At 43.0% G+C, this 15,970-nt stretch overlaps 1 protein-coding gene across 1 annotated transcript in view; it reads right to left on the reverse strand.

Annotated features, from left to right (window-relative positions):
• Positions 1 to 2,374: 2,374 nt before the first annotated feature.
• tmem123 (transmembrane protein 123) overlaps positions 2,375 to 15,970 on the reverse strand; it is a 31,214-nt gene continuing 17,618 nt past the window's right edge. Inside the window, exons 4-5 of the mRNA XM_008108054.3 lie at positions 14,641 to 14,794; positions 2,375 to 5,918 (exon numbers count right to left, since the gene is read on the reverse strand). Coding sequence (XP_008106261.3) covers positions 5,894 to 5,918; positions 14,641 to 14,794 — 179 coding nt within the window. The 3' untranslated portion in view covers positions 2,375 to 5,893. The remainder of the gene's footprint in view (positions 5,919 to 14,640; positions 14,795 to 15,970) is intronic.

Genomic DNA, 15,970 nt, shown 5'->3' on the forward strand with positions numbered 1-15,970 from the left:
AACCTAAAAGTGTCAGTGGCAGTCAATGCTAAATTTGGGTGGACTAGTGCAATTACCATCTCCCTTAGCTAGGAAAGGTGAGAGCTGTGGGGAATCCAAAGTCCCACGATATGTAGAGGAGAAATAATCTTGAGGTTTTTCTAGGTGATGTTTGAATGCAACACCCAGCATTCTTTACTACTGGCCCTGCTGGCTAAAGCAAATAAAGAACTTTTCCATCCCTAGGAGTGGACAAGAATAGATAGCACTAAAACATGGTTGCCAACAATCTATAGTAGTGATTTCACGCCAGTTTTCTCACACTGCTCCGTGCTTGGATGAGGCTTCAATTTCAATCACGCAAGTCCTCAAATTTGTCAAGAATTGAATTTTCACGATGTGGACTAATCTTGAAGCAGAATTTTATTTATTCTATTTATTTACTGTATTTATATTCCGTCCTCACCCAGAAGGGGACTCAGGGTGGATCACAGAACCTATATATGGCAAACATTCAATGCTGTTATGCACAGACAGGATACAAGAGTCAGGTATATAGGCATTTCCCATCTTCGGTGTTCTGGAGGTTGTGCTCAATTCTGGCCATGGGGGGTGGGATGGAATGGGGGGTGCTGTCGCTCCATCCTCCATGTTGAAGAGCTCTGTTCAGACTTTTTTTGTTAGCCCGCATTTCCTGATGATGCCATTAAAATAACTCCCTGCTTGAGCGGTATCTAGTTTATCTACACACAATTCTTTTCTATTTGCTAGGTGGGCTGTGAGCTGGGCTGAAGGTTGGGCACTCACCTCTGACCCAGGCTTCAAACTGCCAATCTTTCAATTGATAAGATTTATTGCAGCTGGTGGTTAACCTGTGCTAAAGTCCGGCCCTATGGTTCTGTCAAGCTATGAATGTTGTAGAGCAAAAATCAACAAAATGTTTAATTGACAAAGTTCTGTATACAAGATGGTTTTCCCCCTTAAATTGTGGAATGAGTGAACATGTATGCACTGTCTTGTCCTTTGACCTAAAGAGGGAAAATTTTGGGCAAGCCCTGCAGTATTGGTATGAGGCAAAATTTCAAAAGATACAGAACTGAGTAGACAGTGATAACCAGAAAGAGTTGAGGGAGCTGAAATTTATAGTGACCTAGCAAAACTGTCCAGCTGGTGTACCCCACCAAAAAACTCACTAAAATAGATTTTGCATGCCACTTAGCTTCCATTTTAAGTAGTAGTGTGCCTTCAGGACATCTCCAACCTGTGGTGACCCCGAGATGATTCTATCACAGGATTTTCTTGGCAGAATTTTCAGAGGGAATTTGCCCTTGCCTTCCTTTGAGGTTGAGAGAGACTTGCCTAAGTTCATCTGGTGGGTTTCCACCGCCAAGTGGAAACTTGGTCTCCATCCAGTGTCCTAGTTCCGACATTCAAACCACTATACCACACTAACTCATAGTGAGATCTGGCATTGGTTATTAAGACTAGAGCCATCAAGTAAACGTTGATTTCTAGTGACCCAATTAATAATAGATCCATAAGTTATGTCTTGCAGATTCAACGCAGTGGCTTCCTTGATTTGAGTCTATTCCTCTGGAATGCAGTCTTCCTATATTTCTACTGACTTCTGCCTTAACGAACACTGTATTTCTTATGATATGACCAAAGCACAATATTCTCCATTTAGGCCTCTTCCACACAGCTGTATAAAATCTACACTGAAGTGGCATATACTGTGTGGTAGTGTGGACTCAGATAATCCAGTTCAAAGCAGATATTGTGGATTATCTGCCTTGATATTCTGGGTTATATGGCTGTATGGAAAGGCCCTTAGTCATAGTAACTTCTTGATTTCTTTGACTGCCTTTTTCTTTTTAGCAGCCTGTAGTATCCATAGAACTCTTCTGCACATTTCAAATGAATTTTCTTCCCACCAGTTTTCTTCTTTGTTCAACCAATCAGTCTTTTACTCCTAAACAACCTATTGAAAGTTTATTTTTCCGTCATAGTATATACCAGATCCCAGCACAAGAGGGAGTACTTTGATGAAAGATTTATCATATAGAATCATATCATATAGGCAAAAGTGGCATCTCAGTGACTTCAACATGTCAACCATTAAGAATTTGAACTGGATCTTGGCTAGGGAAACCACGTCTTCCTATCATCTCGGCTTCCTATCATCTCAGGGATTTTCCCAAGCTGCTGAATACATTTTCATGGCCATACACCTCATCCTTTACAGCAGAAAGGCAAAGGTGGTGGAGACCAACAAAAGCATGGAGGCCCATATCTAAGTTGTATATTTGTGAACAAAATATAACTCCATCCACACTGTGGAATAAATCAATATTATTCCAATATTTCTAAAGATAGTTAACAGATAGAAAACTAATATTTTTATTAACATTTATTTTTGAAAAAGATGTAAGATGAGTTGACTCAATTATGTCTTGCAGGTGGGTGACAAAAATCACATCTACAGATCAAGAAATTTAGCAAACTCAAGAATATTTCCTAATGAAAAAAAACAGCCAATTGCAACAAAAAGCTTTTCTTGTACAGAATTCTTATCTTACACAGTCTAGCCAATGTATGCAAAGAAAGGTATGCAGTACAATTCCATTAAAATTATATTTCAGAATAGTTGTCATTCTTGTCCTCGAGGGGGAAAAAACGATGAAAAAGGAATAGAAATTCCAAGTCGCCATCTTCTCACTAAATGAACAATATTTTAAACAAGAATCACAGTTTCGATAATCTTTTTACGCGAAGGGCTTCCTTTCTGAACTTCAGGAGACTGCAATGTTGGGGTGCTGAAAATTACAGCAGCTCTAATTAAATGCAATTAACAAAGTTCTCACAGGGAAAGGAATGTCTAAGCAATGTCTTTGTTTTAAGCTTTGCCTGAAAAGACAGATAACAATGATAACCTCATCTCAAAGCACCATACATTATCAGATGGGGCCTTCAAAACATTGAACAATGTTTTTTTTAAAACTACAACTCTTAAGACTTCCCCCTGATGGCTGGGGTATTCTGTGAAAAAAGGGTATTTTTGAAGCTCTGCACTTTGTATGGTGATATTTCGATAGGCATGTAATGGGAATATTTGTATTTGGGTTGTTAGGAATCCCCATTGTGAGAACGTTTGAAATGCAAATTGCACTGGTAGGTGACTCAAACGGCATGAACCTGCCCTGTTATTATTTCTTCAGCTTGTTGTGTTTTTCATCACTGGCAAAACAAAACAAAACAAAAACCCGGATGACACTGGGACAAACTTCTCCAAACTTCTATTTCAACTTCTCAAAAGTGTTGCCTTCTGTTGCTGTTCAACTAAATGCTTCATCATTCAATGGCAAGGAATTATGTAGACAAACATGATAGAGGGAACAGGTTGGGAGAACGTAAGGCTAGTGCATATAAAGTTTTCTGAAAAGTACTTTTGACACACAAGGAATTTAAAAGTCCTGGTTTTATGAAGGGAAACTTTGACAAAGTCAAAAACATGCATAATTTGCAGTGCCAACCAGAAGTCTTGGGAATTTATCCCTATCTCTGATACACTTAAGTCCACTAAATTTTACATAAGAGACATTCTTGGTTCTGCTTAGGAAATGATATAAAACCACTGTGGAAAAAGTGGGCAGACGTGGGCTGTTGGATGCGGAGACTATCACATCATGCTTATCTGTAGACTGTGGGAAGGAAGGCATTTATGAACCCCATACTGCTTAAATATTAAAAGATTGCATTTTTCTTTGGTAGCAAAGGAAGACTGATCATATGAAACCAATGTGCTAAAATCTCCATGTATCCTAATTAATTCTACATGACGATCATCTCAGGAACGCATGTTATCAACTTGCCCCCTTGCAACTGCATCTTTGAAGCGGCACCCAAGGCAATCTCCCAAGTTGTGGCCACATTATGTCAAACAAAAAAACAATTAAGAAAGTTAATTATTTACTCTGTTGGAAGTAAGTACTAATTAAAAAGGCAGGTTGACCTCGGAGACCTTGGCAAATTCCAAAATAACTTTATGGATGCAACCGATAAAATTCTATCAAGGTACACGGTCGGGGGGGGGGGGGGGGCGGACATTTGGAGGGTGCACCCTTTTTCATGTGTGTGAAAAATAACTCTTGTAATTATGTTAAAAGACTTGGGAGGTAACCTCAAAGACAAGAAAGTGAGCAGTAGTATTTGAAGGAGACTTTATCCCTCAAAGATAAAGCTATCAATGACATACAAGAAGATTTCCTCCATTGGTGAACAGTGCAGAAAACTTCACAGCTAAACCAAAATAAGGCTGGAGATGGATAAGAATGCTTTTTAGAACTGAAGGTATTTTGCAAAGAAAGAAATATTTTCTTTAGAAATGTTTAGATCTTCTACCATGACTCTATGGTCAACTTTTACTGGAAGGTGGTCCCAGAATCACACTGGAGGACCTAGAAATTCCTAGAGAGATATTATCTCTTAAAATCACCAGGTCCTCAAGCAACGACTGGAGGAAGCTCATTATAGTTGATGCTGAGAATCTACAGATTCTTAGGGGAAAATCATTTTTAACTAAATCCATGAACAATCAAATCTGCAAGAGTTAAAACTTCAAATATAGAGGGATGACTATAAATGTATTCAAACCAGAACTTTGGGAAGAAGGTAACAGAACTCCCGGAATTGCTCCCAACCACCATCCTTTGAGGTTTTCACCCCCCAAAAATCATCTTTAAATCATTTGGGTCAAAAGGTAAACATTAAAAAGAAGTGAAATTACCTTCTACAACATGAAAAGCACTGTTTTTCAAAACTTTCATCTATTCACAGCCTAAGTATATATTCAAGTTTAAATAAATCTCAGTAGAAACCAATAAATGTCTTCCTCCTGAATTGTTATGCTTTATACGTACTGGAATGGATACCTATGGTGTAACTACTGCAAGTTTTTATATGAATATAGGTAGCAGAAGAATAGAATTGTCTTGTTTCAGCAGTATTTGAGCTTCATTTCTGTTACAGTGAATGTAAGCTGAATATATTTTATCACACAGAGAACCAGTTGCGTGACTCTTTTTATGTGCCGTGAAGCTGGAAGTGCAGCTTTTCCAAGACAGTGTTAATTCTTAACTTAATACATAACAACTTTGTGTAAGTCTAGATGTGGGACAAGAACAAAGTTATTTATGTCCCAAATTTCAGCAGGCATTTTACCAAAACAACTTTTCAAAAGCAACACAAAGATCATTATTCCCTCAACCGAAGCAACCCTCAGTGTAACAGCACACACCCCATTCCTTGCATCTGTTTCTTGGCACTGGGAAGCAGACAAATATTTTTCTTAAACATTCAAGAAGACACACACAATGTTTGACATTCCCCATATTATTAACAAAAAATATTTCCCCTCAATCCACAAAACTAAGACAAACAATCAGAGGATGTTGCTTTTGAATCCATCTTGGAAAGGAAACTTATTTTGTTCAGCATGGTTCATTTCTTCTACAAAAAAAGGACAATGCAATTTACAGTGTGGCAGAGGGTGAGTGTGTTGCCACAGCACTGATATACAAGGCGTGTTTTATCATGGAAGTGATTTCTCGAATCTTCTGTGCGTAACAGCGAAGTGGCAGCAATGTTTAACTAAGTTCTTCCCATTAAATTTTTTTTAGCAAAAGTGGTCATTGAAAAAGTCACTGGTTGTGTAGTCTCTTTTGAGCTCTTCATCTGAAAGACTCTGAAGTATTCAGTATCCTGATGGTTTTACTCACAGTCTTGCAGGGAGGTACACATCAAGAAAGGAACTAGACACCCTGGTATACAGTCATCAGTTTTTTACATTAAGGCCTATTTTGCAGGATGCTTGTGTGTGGGAAGCTTCACCTTTTGTGTCATTTGAGCACTGACTTTAAATGATGGCATCATGTTCATCACTGCAAAAAGAAAAGACAATATATTAGTATAAGGTAAGTAGAACGTGTATTGTTGTAAGCCACTCCGAGACCCCCAGGGGAGAGAGGCGGGATATAAATAAAGTTTATTATTAAAGTTTATTATTAATCCTCAGTAATAACAAAGTAACTATTACGTAGCCTCCTTGGACTTCATTCCATTCTGGCAAAGACCTATTCTGAGATTACAATTGATAACAATTCTAGGTCTTTTTGGACTACTACTTCCACCAATCCCAGCAAATATGGGATATTATGGGAGTACTAAGACAAAAACATTGAGTAGGTGGCCCACTTCTGAAATGATGGTGCACATGTTAGCTTCACCACAGAAAGTTTGTTATTGGACTGGTAGTGTGATCTAAAGAACTTTGAATCTAAACCCCCATTCAGGCACAAAGCTGATCTTCGACCTATTGCTATTTCTCAGATTAGCCTACTACACAGGACTCACAGAAGGATAAAAGTTGTGGGAATCTACTCCATGGTCAGGAAAACTGAAGACTGTGACTATGACGAAGCAGGGGAGTTAAAAAAAGGGAAAAGAATGGAATTTTGCATTGGCTCCAGGAAATGACTCTGCAGAAGAGGAATATGGACAATGTGGAAGACATACATCCCTTATTTAGTTGAAGGAAATGGAAGGATTTGATTACAATAGAAAGCTCAAAGAAGAGAAACAAGATGCATCACTAGTATGTTCAAGATTTCAGCTATTTCTCTCCCAACACGGTCTTTCATTTCCTAACTCCTATCTGATCATATTTATTTGGGAATAATATTCAAAGAGACTAGGCTGTTGAGGCTATGTTCGTCTATCTTTGGAATACTAACCAATTCATGAACAGCTCTACAGACTGGGCTGATGGCAATGATGACAATGTTTATTTATGCCCCCCCCCTTTATTTCCACAAGGAGACTCAAAGCGGCTATGGGTAGAATTAATCTAGCTTGACACATTAACTGCTGCGGCTCAATGCTACGAAATCCTAGGAGTTACAATTTTACAAGGTCTTTAGCCTTCTTTGCATAAGAGTCCTTGTGCTTCACCAAACTACAAATCTCAAGGTTCCATAGAACTGAGCCATGGCAGACAAAGTGATGTCAAACTGCATTAATTCCAAAGTGTAGATGCAACCTGAGATGGAAAAGTAAATAAGTACTATATGATACAAAACTGTTGAAAGAAGAAAAAAAATAAAAGATGTCCTACAGGACACACAATTTGGCTAGTGATTCTGTCAGAGAGCAGGTCTGCCTCTATGCATTCACCCCAACAGATATATTGCAAGGAAATAAGAGAATAGAAGCAATGAACAGACTGAAAATCTTGACGCACTATTATTAAGAAGGAAGTAGGAGATGAGACAGCTGTCTAGACAGGACAAGGAATGTAATAATAATAATAATAATAAAACTTTATTTATACCCCGCCACCATCTCCCCAACGGGGACTCGGGGCGGCTTACATGGGGCCATGCCCAAGACAATACAATAAACCATAACATAATACAATTAAATAATACATTACATAAAATAAACAGTACAACATAAGATCAAAACAGCAATATAACACGAGCGGGCCGCATGAATACTACATTAAAAACTAGATTAAAAATTAAAACTCTGGGTGAGAAAGGGATCAGAATAAAACCTCGAGGGACGGGACATCAGATAGTGAACCAGTCTAGAGGATAAATATCGGGGGGGAGTAGCATAGAACATTTACTCTCCGAAAGCACACCGGAAGAGCCATGTTTTTAAATCTTTCCTGAAGGCTAAAAGGGTGGGGGCTTGCCTGATTTCAATGGGCAGCGAGTTCCACAAGCGAGGGGCCACCGCAGAGAAGGCCCTCTCCCTTGTTCCTACAAGGCGAGCCTGAGATATAGGTAGTGGCGACAGGAGGGCCTCCCCTGATGATCGGAGAGGTCGGGCAGGTTTATGATAGGAGATACGGTCACGAAGGTAGGCGGGTCCCAAACCGTTTAGGGCTTTATAAATGATGGTCTGCACCTTGAATTGGGACCGGAAGATGAACGGCAGCCAGTGGAGCTCCTTAAACAGGGGAGTAGATCTCTCCCTGTAACTCGCCCCCGTTATTAGTCTGGCGGCCGAACGTTGGACCAGCTGTAACTTCCGGGCCGTCTTCAAGGGAAGCCCCACGTAGAGCGCATTACAGTAGTCCAGTCTAGAGGTAACTAATGCATGCACCACCGTGGTCAAGTCAGACTTCACGAGGTATGGTCGCAGTTGGCGCACAAGTTTGAGTTGTGCAAAAGCCCTCCCGGCCACCGCCGACACCTGTGCTTCAAGCGTCAGCGCTGAATCCAGGAGGACCCCCAAACTGCGGACCTGTGATTTCAGGGGGAGTGCAACCCCGTCCAGCACAGGTTGCCACCCAATACCCCGATCCGACGAGCGACTGACCAGGAGGGCCTCTGTCTTGTCAGGATTGATCCTCAGCTTGTTCCTCCTCATCCAGTCCGCCACAGCGGCCAGGCACTGGTTCAGCACCCGAGGGGCTTCCTTGGAGTCAGGTGGGAACGGGTAGTGGATTTGTGTGTCATCTGCGTAGAGATGGCAACACCCTCCAAAACTCCGGATGACCTCTCCCAGCGGTTTCATGTAGATGTTAAAAAGCATGGGGGATAAAATAGACCCTTGCGGGACCCCACAGGTCAAAGGCCAGGGGTCCGAGCAGGTGTCCCCCAGCTTCACCATCTGGGAACGGCCCTCCAGGAAGGACTGGAGCCACTGCAAAACAGTGCCACCGAGTCCCATCCCGGAGAGCCTCCCCAGAAGGATACCATGGTCGATGGTATCGAAAGCCGCAGAGATGTCCAGGAGAACCAGCAGGGTCACACTCCCCCTGTCCAGTTCCCTGCGGAGGTCATCCACCAAGGCGACCAAAGCCGTCTCAGTGCTGTGCCCAGGCCTGAAGCCAGACTGCGAGCGGTCCAGAAAATCAGTGTCATCGAGGAACTCCTGGAGCTGCGTGGCCACCACCCGCTCCAGAACCTTGCCCAAAAACGGGAGGTTGGAAATTGGTCTGTAGTTGTTACATACAGATGGGTCTAGCGAGGTCTTTTTTAGTAACGGTTTTACCACCGCTTGCTTAAAACAAGATGGAAATGACCCCTGACCCAGGGAGGCATTTATTATAGCCACAAACCAATCCAACAACCCCTCTTTGGCCTGCTTAACCAGCCAAGAGGGACAAGGATCCAGAGCACAAGTGGTCGCCCTCACAGACCCAAGAATCCCCTCCACGTCATCCGGAAGAACAAGCCGGAAAGAATCCCACAAAATCGGACAGACAGGTGCCTCGGTTACCTCCGCTGGAACTACAATTAAGCTGGAGTCCAACTCATGGCGTATCTGAGCAACTTTGCCTGCAAAGTGGTGCGCAAAATCGCTGCACCTAGTTGCCAAGTCATCAGGAAGCCCCTGGGTCTCAGGAGGCCGCAGGAGCTCCCCAACAACTCGGAACAACTCCGATGGCCTGTTGGCCGCAGACGCTATGCGGGCAGTCGTGAAAGCTTTCCTGGCTGCTCGCAGAGCCACGGAGTAAGCCTTAATAGCGGCTTTAGCCCGTGCTTGGTCAGACACATCCCGAGATTTCCTCCAGATGCACTCTAGTCCCCTCCTCGCACGCTTCATCACAGCCAGCTCCTCAGTGAACCAAGGAGTCGACATGACTCTACGCAGCGAAAGAGGACGTTCGGGAGCGATCGTGTCAAGTGCCCTTGTCAGCTCACTAGCGATCAGCCAGGACATCGACAGGATCGCCAGTCTCCAGAACAGGAAGATCCCCAAGAGACCTCAGGAGTCCATCCGGATCCATCAGCCTCCTGGGGCGGACCATCTTAATGGGTCCACCACCCCTGCGGAGGTTAGAAGACACGGCGAAACTCAAACAGATCAGATGATGGTCAGACCATGACAATGGAAGAATATTTTGCTCTTCCACTCTGACTGTCCCACCGTCCACAATGAAGACGAGGTCCAGCGTGTGTCCCGCCTGATGTGTGGGCCCAGATATAACTTGAGTCAGCCCCATGGTCGTCATGGCAACCATGAAATCCTGAGCTGCACCTGTCAAAGAGGTCTCGGCATGAATATTAAAGTCCCCCAAAACTATGAGTTGTTGGGAGACCAGGGCCGAATTGGAGACCACTTCTGCTAGCTCGGACAGAGAGACTGCTGGGTCGCGGGGTGGACGGTACACCAGCAGAATCCCCAAGCTGTCTCGGGCTCCCACCTTCAGGAAGACACACTCAAACCTCGAAGACTGCGGAACGGCGCATCTGATCAGGGCGATGGACTGCCGAGCAATCACCGCGACTCCTCCTCCCCGCCCCCCAGCCCTGGCCTGCTGATGCACCCCGAAACCTGGTGGGCACAGCTGAGTGAGATTCACACCACCCTGCTCGTCCAACCACGTCTCGGTGATGCATGCCAGATCCGCCCCCTCATCCAGGATCAAATCCTGGATAACAGCTGTTTTACCGTTGACGGATCTGGCGTTCAAAAGCAGGACCTTAAGGCTGGGAGGTCTGTCCTGAAGACTACCACACCTATTCCTCTCCAGGGTCGCAAAAACTCTGTTGCGCTTCTCCCTGGGTCGAAAGTGACCGTTCTTCCTTCTCCCCCAAACCACCTCAATGAGACCCTGCCCGTGGAAACCCTCTCCCCCCTGGAGAGATGACTGATTGAGGTTGCCCATTGAAGGGGATAGTCAGCTGTCCTGAGATAGAAAATCACCAGCAATACTTGGTTGTTTAAAGGAGGGGCCTATCTCCGCTGGTGTAGGAGGAAAGGAGTCATCTAACAGATCATCATCTAGCGTGGGAAGGGGGCTAGGCACTAATGATGTCTGAGAACGGGACTGAGAGGTAACATAGACATGGCCTAAACCTGGGGGATCTTGTCTACCAAGATTCCGCCTGATGTCCAGGGGGCGAATCAATGGGTCTACTAGTACCCTCCTGAGAGTAATGCCCCACTGTTGAAGTTTGGGCCTATACAAAAACAATTCCTCCATCAGTGTTCTGTCTTCCAATCCAATGAGAAGACAAATGGAGCGGTTCCAGGACTGATAGTCTCTACGAAGCCAGTCGATAGTCTTGATCTTCACTTTCGACCAGCTTAAAGATAGAATTTGTGAGAGAGATGTCCGGACCGCTCGCTTAGATGTCCATCTTCCTCTGTTCAATAGTGAGTCTTGCACTTCCACTGCCACCTTATTAGTTCGCAACAGATGTTGGGAATTGCAGTAAGTGTCCAGGGAGTGTCCAAACAGTTCTGGGGACAGCGTGTTGTTTGTCCTCTGAGAGACTCTATTAGTTTCCTTCCGGCCGTCCCTCCCCTGACTCTGACTCTCTTCCCCAGATAAAGACTCCACCCCATCCCTGGCCCCTTCCAAGCCTGACCTATTGCCTTCCTTCTGCTCCTCTAGCTTTTTTCTTCCCTGGCTTTCCAGAGCATTTAATTCCTCATTAATATTAATAAAGCTGGTTGGTACAGTTTGTATAATGTCTATAGGAGAAGGATTCTTCACCATTAGGGAAATTCCTTTGAAAAGATGGTCAATTTTCTTGTTCAGTGTCTCCAACTGTTGTAAAACAGTACTGAACGATTTTCCCAGTAGATCACATAGGAAAAAGAGTTCGTTTTCCCTCGATGTTTCCTGCCAACTCATTCCTATTACCTTTCAAAAACCTTCCTATAATATACCTCTCTAATCTTTCAAAATTACCCCTCGTTTCTACTATCTCTTTCAGCTCAACAGTATCTCGTCCAACATACACATACCTTCATTCACATTCTGGGACCATCAATTTACCAATCAATAAAACTCAAGAACTCTCGAATCCTATGTGATCACTTCCTATGACCTAAGTACCAGGTTCTCAAACCTGCTTCCTATCAGAGTCTCCCTGAAATTAGATAAAAACTTTCTCACTCCTATCTATAATACACACACACACATATACACACTCAAAAGAAAAAGAGGAAAAAAAATTAATAATAATAATAATAATAATAAAATAAAAAGAAATAAAATAAAATAGATGGCAGGCTGCAGCACTGAAGAAATGATCCAAGCTATTCCTATCTAGAACTTCCTCATTGATTCAGTCTCAACCAGTAAAATTAAACTCTCTAATTAAAAAATAAAAAAATAAAAAATAAAATAAAATAAAATAAAATAAAAAAGAAAGAAAGAAAGAAAAAAGAAAAAGAAAAGGCTTGATGGTGTCAGGTACAGGAAAACCCTTCGTCACGCGGCACTGGCCCTAGCTGTTGATTCCAACAGGGCAGGGGCAGATGGAGAGGTCGGCCAAGCCCAGGCAAGTCCCAAGGAGCAAGATGGTACACTCCACAGCGCTGCTTCCTGTGTCCTTTAGGAGGATAGGCAATGTAGGAAACCCCAGCGGATGGTGAATAGCAGCTGCAATAACAAGAAGGCCTCCAGGGGGGAAGGTCTCTAACAACAGCAGCAGCAGAAGTAGAAGTCTCTGCAGCCTTTGAGCCTTTGAAGCAGCTAGCACTGATAATTGGGTGTTAATGGCTTCGGAAACAGCCAGTCCCAGTCCCAGATGGAGAGCCGCCTCGGGAAGAAAGCTCGCTGTCACGAGTCAAACAGGTAGGCAGTGTTAGGCAACACAGCGGCCAGCTGCAGAGCAATGATCGGCTCCGAAGAATTCAAAGCAGCGGGAGCAGTGTAAACCCTCCTCCCAAGCTGGTCGTTAGCGATGGAGAGGTTAGAGACCAGCAGTGGCCCTAGTGACAGAAAAGTCAGTTCCAAACAGCAGCAACAGCAGCAGCAGTTGTTTAGTATAGAGAGGCAGAATGAGGGAGAGCGTTCCAGCCCTGTTGTAATGGCGGCTGCAGTAGCCCTCTACCTCTTCTCTCCCGATCTTCTCTTTCCCCTTTCTTCCTGCTGAGCCACGCGAATTAGCCCCCAAGGCCTCCTCCAAGACCCTGGATGACCAAACAAGAGCTCTAGCTAGCAAGGGTGGACTCAGATGGGAGGATTAACTTGGATTATGTTTTCTCTTACCGAGCTGCTGTATAGTTCCTGCTACCTCTCCGCCATCTTAGCCAAAAAAAAAAATGTAACATCAGGGATCTGTCTCAAGAACCTGCTGAAGGATTATGAGAATTGTAGTCCAAAAGGTAATTTTTCCAAATTCTGCACATAGTTCAATTTTAGAGAATCAACAGCAAAGCAAGACAGTCAGCAGCAGATGGACCCCGAAAATAAATCCTGCAGGTGGCCTAACATTCCTTGCAGAAATTGGAGCCTATGGCCATATGGGAATCCACAACTGCAAAAACAAAAATAAAGATAAAACAATATCTGAACTTCACTGTATGGAATAGAAATGCCAGTGGTATTTACAAGCCACTTCCACCTTTTTTATTACAGGTATTTTAAATAAAACAAAACAAAAAACAAATGAACAAAAATGAGCTATTCCACCACGATTAAAGAGCTTTCAGAATGAAAATAACTAAGGGGAAACACTATACCCATCTGGGATCAGACTACGTGCATAGTTGTAAGATGTGTGTTTTGTCAAAAGCAGCAGGAGGTACGGAAACTTGCTGCTGATTTGTAAAGAGAAAAGGTACAAGTCCAGCAAGTGGCTAAAATAGTTGAAAAGACAGGATGTTGCAGAGGATCTGCACTCTACCAAGGTTGACCAAATCAAAGGAAGTCATCTCAGATCAAGAGAAAAGCTGTCATTGTTAGAAACTATTGCAAAGCTAGTGCAACTTCCCCACTAATACAAGGGAGTGCCACTCTTGCATATCACAGGAAGAACCATCGCCACAAAAATCACAATTGGAAGGAAGGGTATGTAGACCATGTTTGTATGCTTTTCTGTTACGCAGACTCTCAAGGAGTTGAGTAAAATACCACATTTGTTACTCCAGTTTTAGAGATAAGACGTCTACTCCAGCTTGCCATTTGTAGAACTGTGTGAGTTTTTGTGCCCACCACCATTGTACAGATGTTACAAAATGATATTTGCATGCCATTGGTAGGGTACACATGGTGCTTTTGGGATCCACTGGAATCAGAGAAGATAGAAACATAGGAGAAAGCTTTCCAGCAAGTGAGATCACAGAATCATAAAGTTCGAAGTCATCCGCTTGAACCCTCTGCCATGCACATAATCAACACGTAATGAAAGCACTCCCAACAGATGGCCAATCTTTGCTTAAAAACCTCCAAAGAAGCCTCCACCATACTCCAAAGCAGCATATTTCACTGCTGAACAACTCTGACCCATCAGGAAGCTCTTCATAAACTCCTTTCATGCAATTTAAATGCATTGCTCCATGCCCTACCCTCCAGAGCAGCAGAAAACAACCATGCCCCCTTCCCTCAATATGGCATCCTTTCAAATACAGTAGTTAAATATGGCTATCATGTCCCCCCTCAGCCTTAATAAAACATACCCATCTCTCCAAGCTTCTGCTTACAGAGATTGGCCTCCAGACCTTGGACTATTTTGGCCACCCTTCTCTAGACACATTCTAGCTTGTCAATCATAGTTCTATCTAGTTCAGGTGGTGGAGACATGTATTTAGTGGGAGTGGTGGTGATGATGAGGATGATACAGATGATAGTATATTGCCTTTGTGTTTATGGTATCTGTCAGCAAAGAACCACCCACACCAACTTACATGGTCCGATATTGAACACCCCTTTTCGCATGGTAGGTTTTGCATCCAACGTAGCCAATCGCCAGAAGTCCTAATGTCAGCAGAATGCCTCCTATAAAGCTGGCAGCACTGAAACCTGATGGTGATGCTTGAGCGGCAGCAGCTTTTGGAGTTACTAAAAGACACACAAACATACATCAATACATTTCTGTTGTAGTGTATATCTTCCAGCACATTCAACAAAACTCAGCTCATTTAATTCCCTTCTACAAAAAGCCTGTATTATGCTTGAGAGTACTGGCAGAAAAACACTGAGTCAGTTCAGATCAGACTATTTTTTTAAAAATTGAACTCATTAACATCCTTTTAACTTTGTAGTAGCCCAGACAGTTTTAAGGGCATTCTTACCTTACTATACTTTGGTTTGGGAGTTCAATCAGTTCTAAAAGTATCTTCCAAAATCTTATTATTTTCTCTCTCTATGGGGTACACAAGTTCCAGTACATCTTAGATGGCTGTTAGAAGATACTTCCCATCTCATTTATACATGGGGATCTACTAGTTGCTTCTTTTCAAAGAAACAGTTTCAACCCTCTAAGTTGGAGGCTGGTGAAATCTTTATTTACGTTGACCTCTGTAATCCTTGAGCAAGTATTGGGATACTTGGCTCTTGACCGCAATTGATTGTTTGTGTGTTTTTTCCCCCTCACAATTTTGCTCGTATAGTGCCTTTTAAACAACAATGAAGTTTTCTATTAAGTCTCTTTCCGGGCACGTGTAAAACGCCAACTCAAAAATGAATGTGGAATCTAAACCTACACCCATATAGATAGATAGTGGTTGCACCACACCTTCTGTTGCATACTGACACTGTGTAATCAACTGTCCATCTTTTTCTTGCCCCTTTCTATACTACGGAATATACATGGGCTAGTTCTCCGTTCCCAGGGAACCAAGTAGTACTTTGAAGGCACAGCTAAATAGCTGCATGCCATTCAAGAATGTGCAACTGCATAAGTGGTCAATACTATTTAAAGAAAATCCATTGAATGGTAAGTCAACCTTGGTAAATACAATTGATTTAAAGCTTCTAGTTGGAACTGAGCAACAGGATTTCTGCCCATGAGCAGTGAACGCATGAGAACCAGCATGGTGTTGGACTAGGACACTAGGAGACCAGGCTTCTAATCTCTATTAAGCCAGTCATACTCTTTCAGCCTCAAACAAAAAGTGGCAAATCCCTTCTGACAGAATCTTACTCAGAAAACACTGGTCTGAAGTCATTTGCCTGCTCCAAAATCCAAAACTTCCCATACATATGGCTGAGCCAATGACACCTTAGTTTTCTGAG

This window comes from Anolis carolinensis, chromosome 3 (assembly GCF_035594765.1).
Source record: "Anolis carolinensis isolate JA03-04 chromosome 3, rAnoCar3.1.pri, whole genome shotgun sequence".
Taxonomy (NCBI): domain Eukaryota; kingdom Metazoa; phylum Chordata; class Lepidosauria; order Squamata; family Dactyloidae; genus Anolis; species Anolis carolinensis.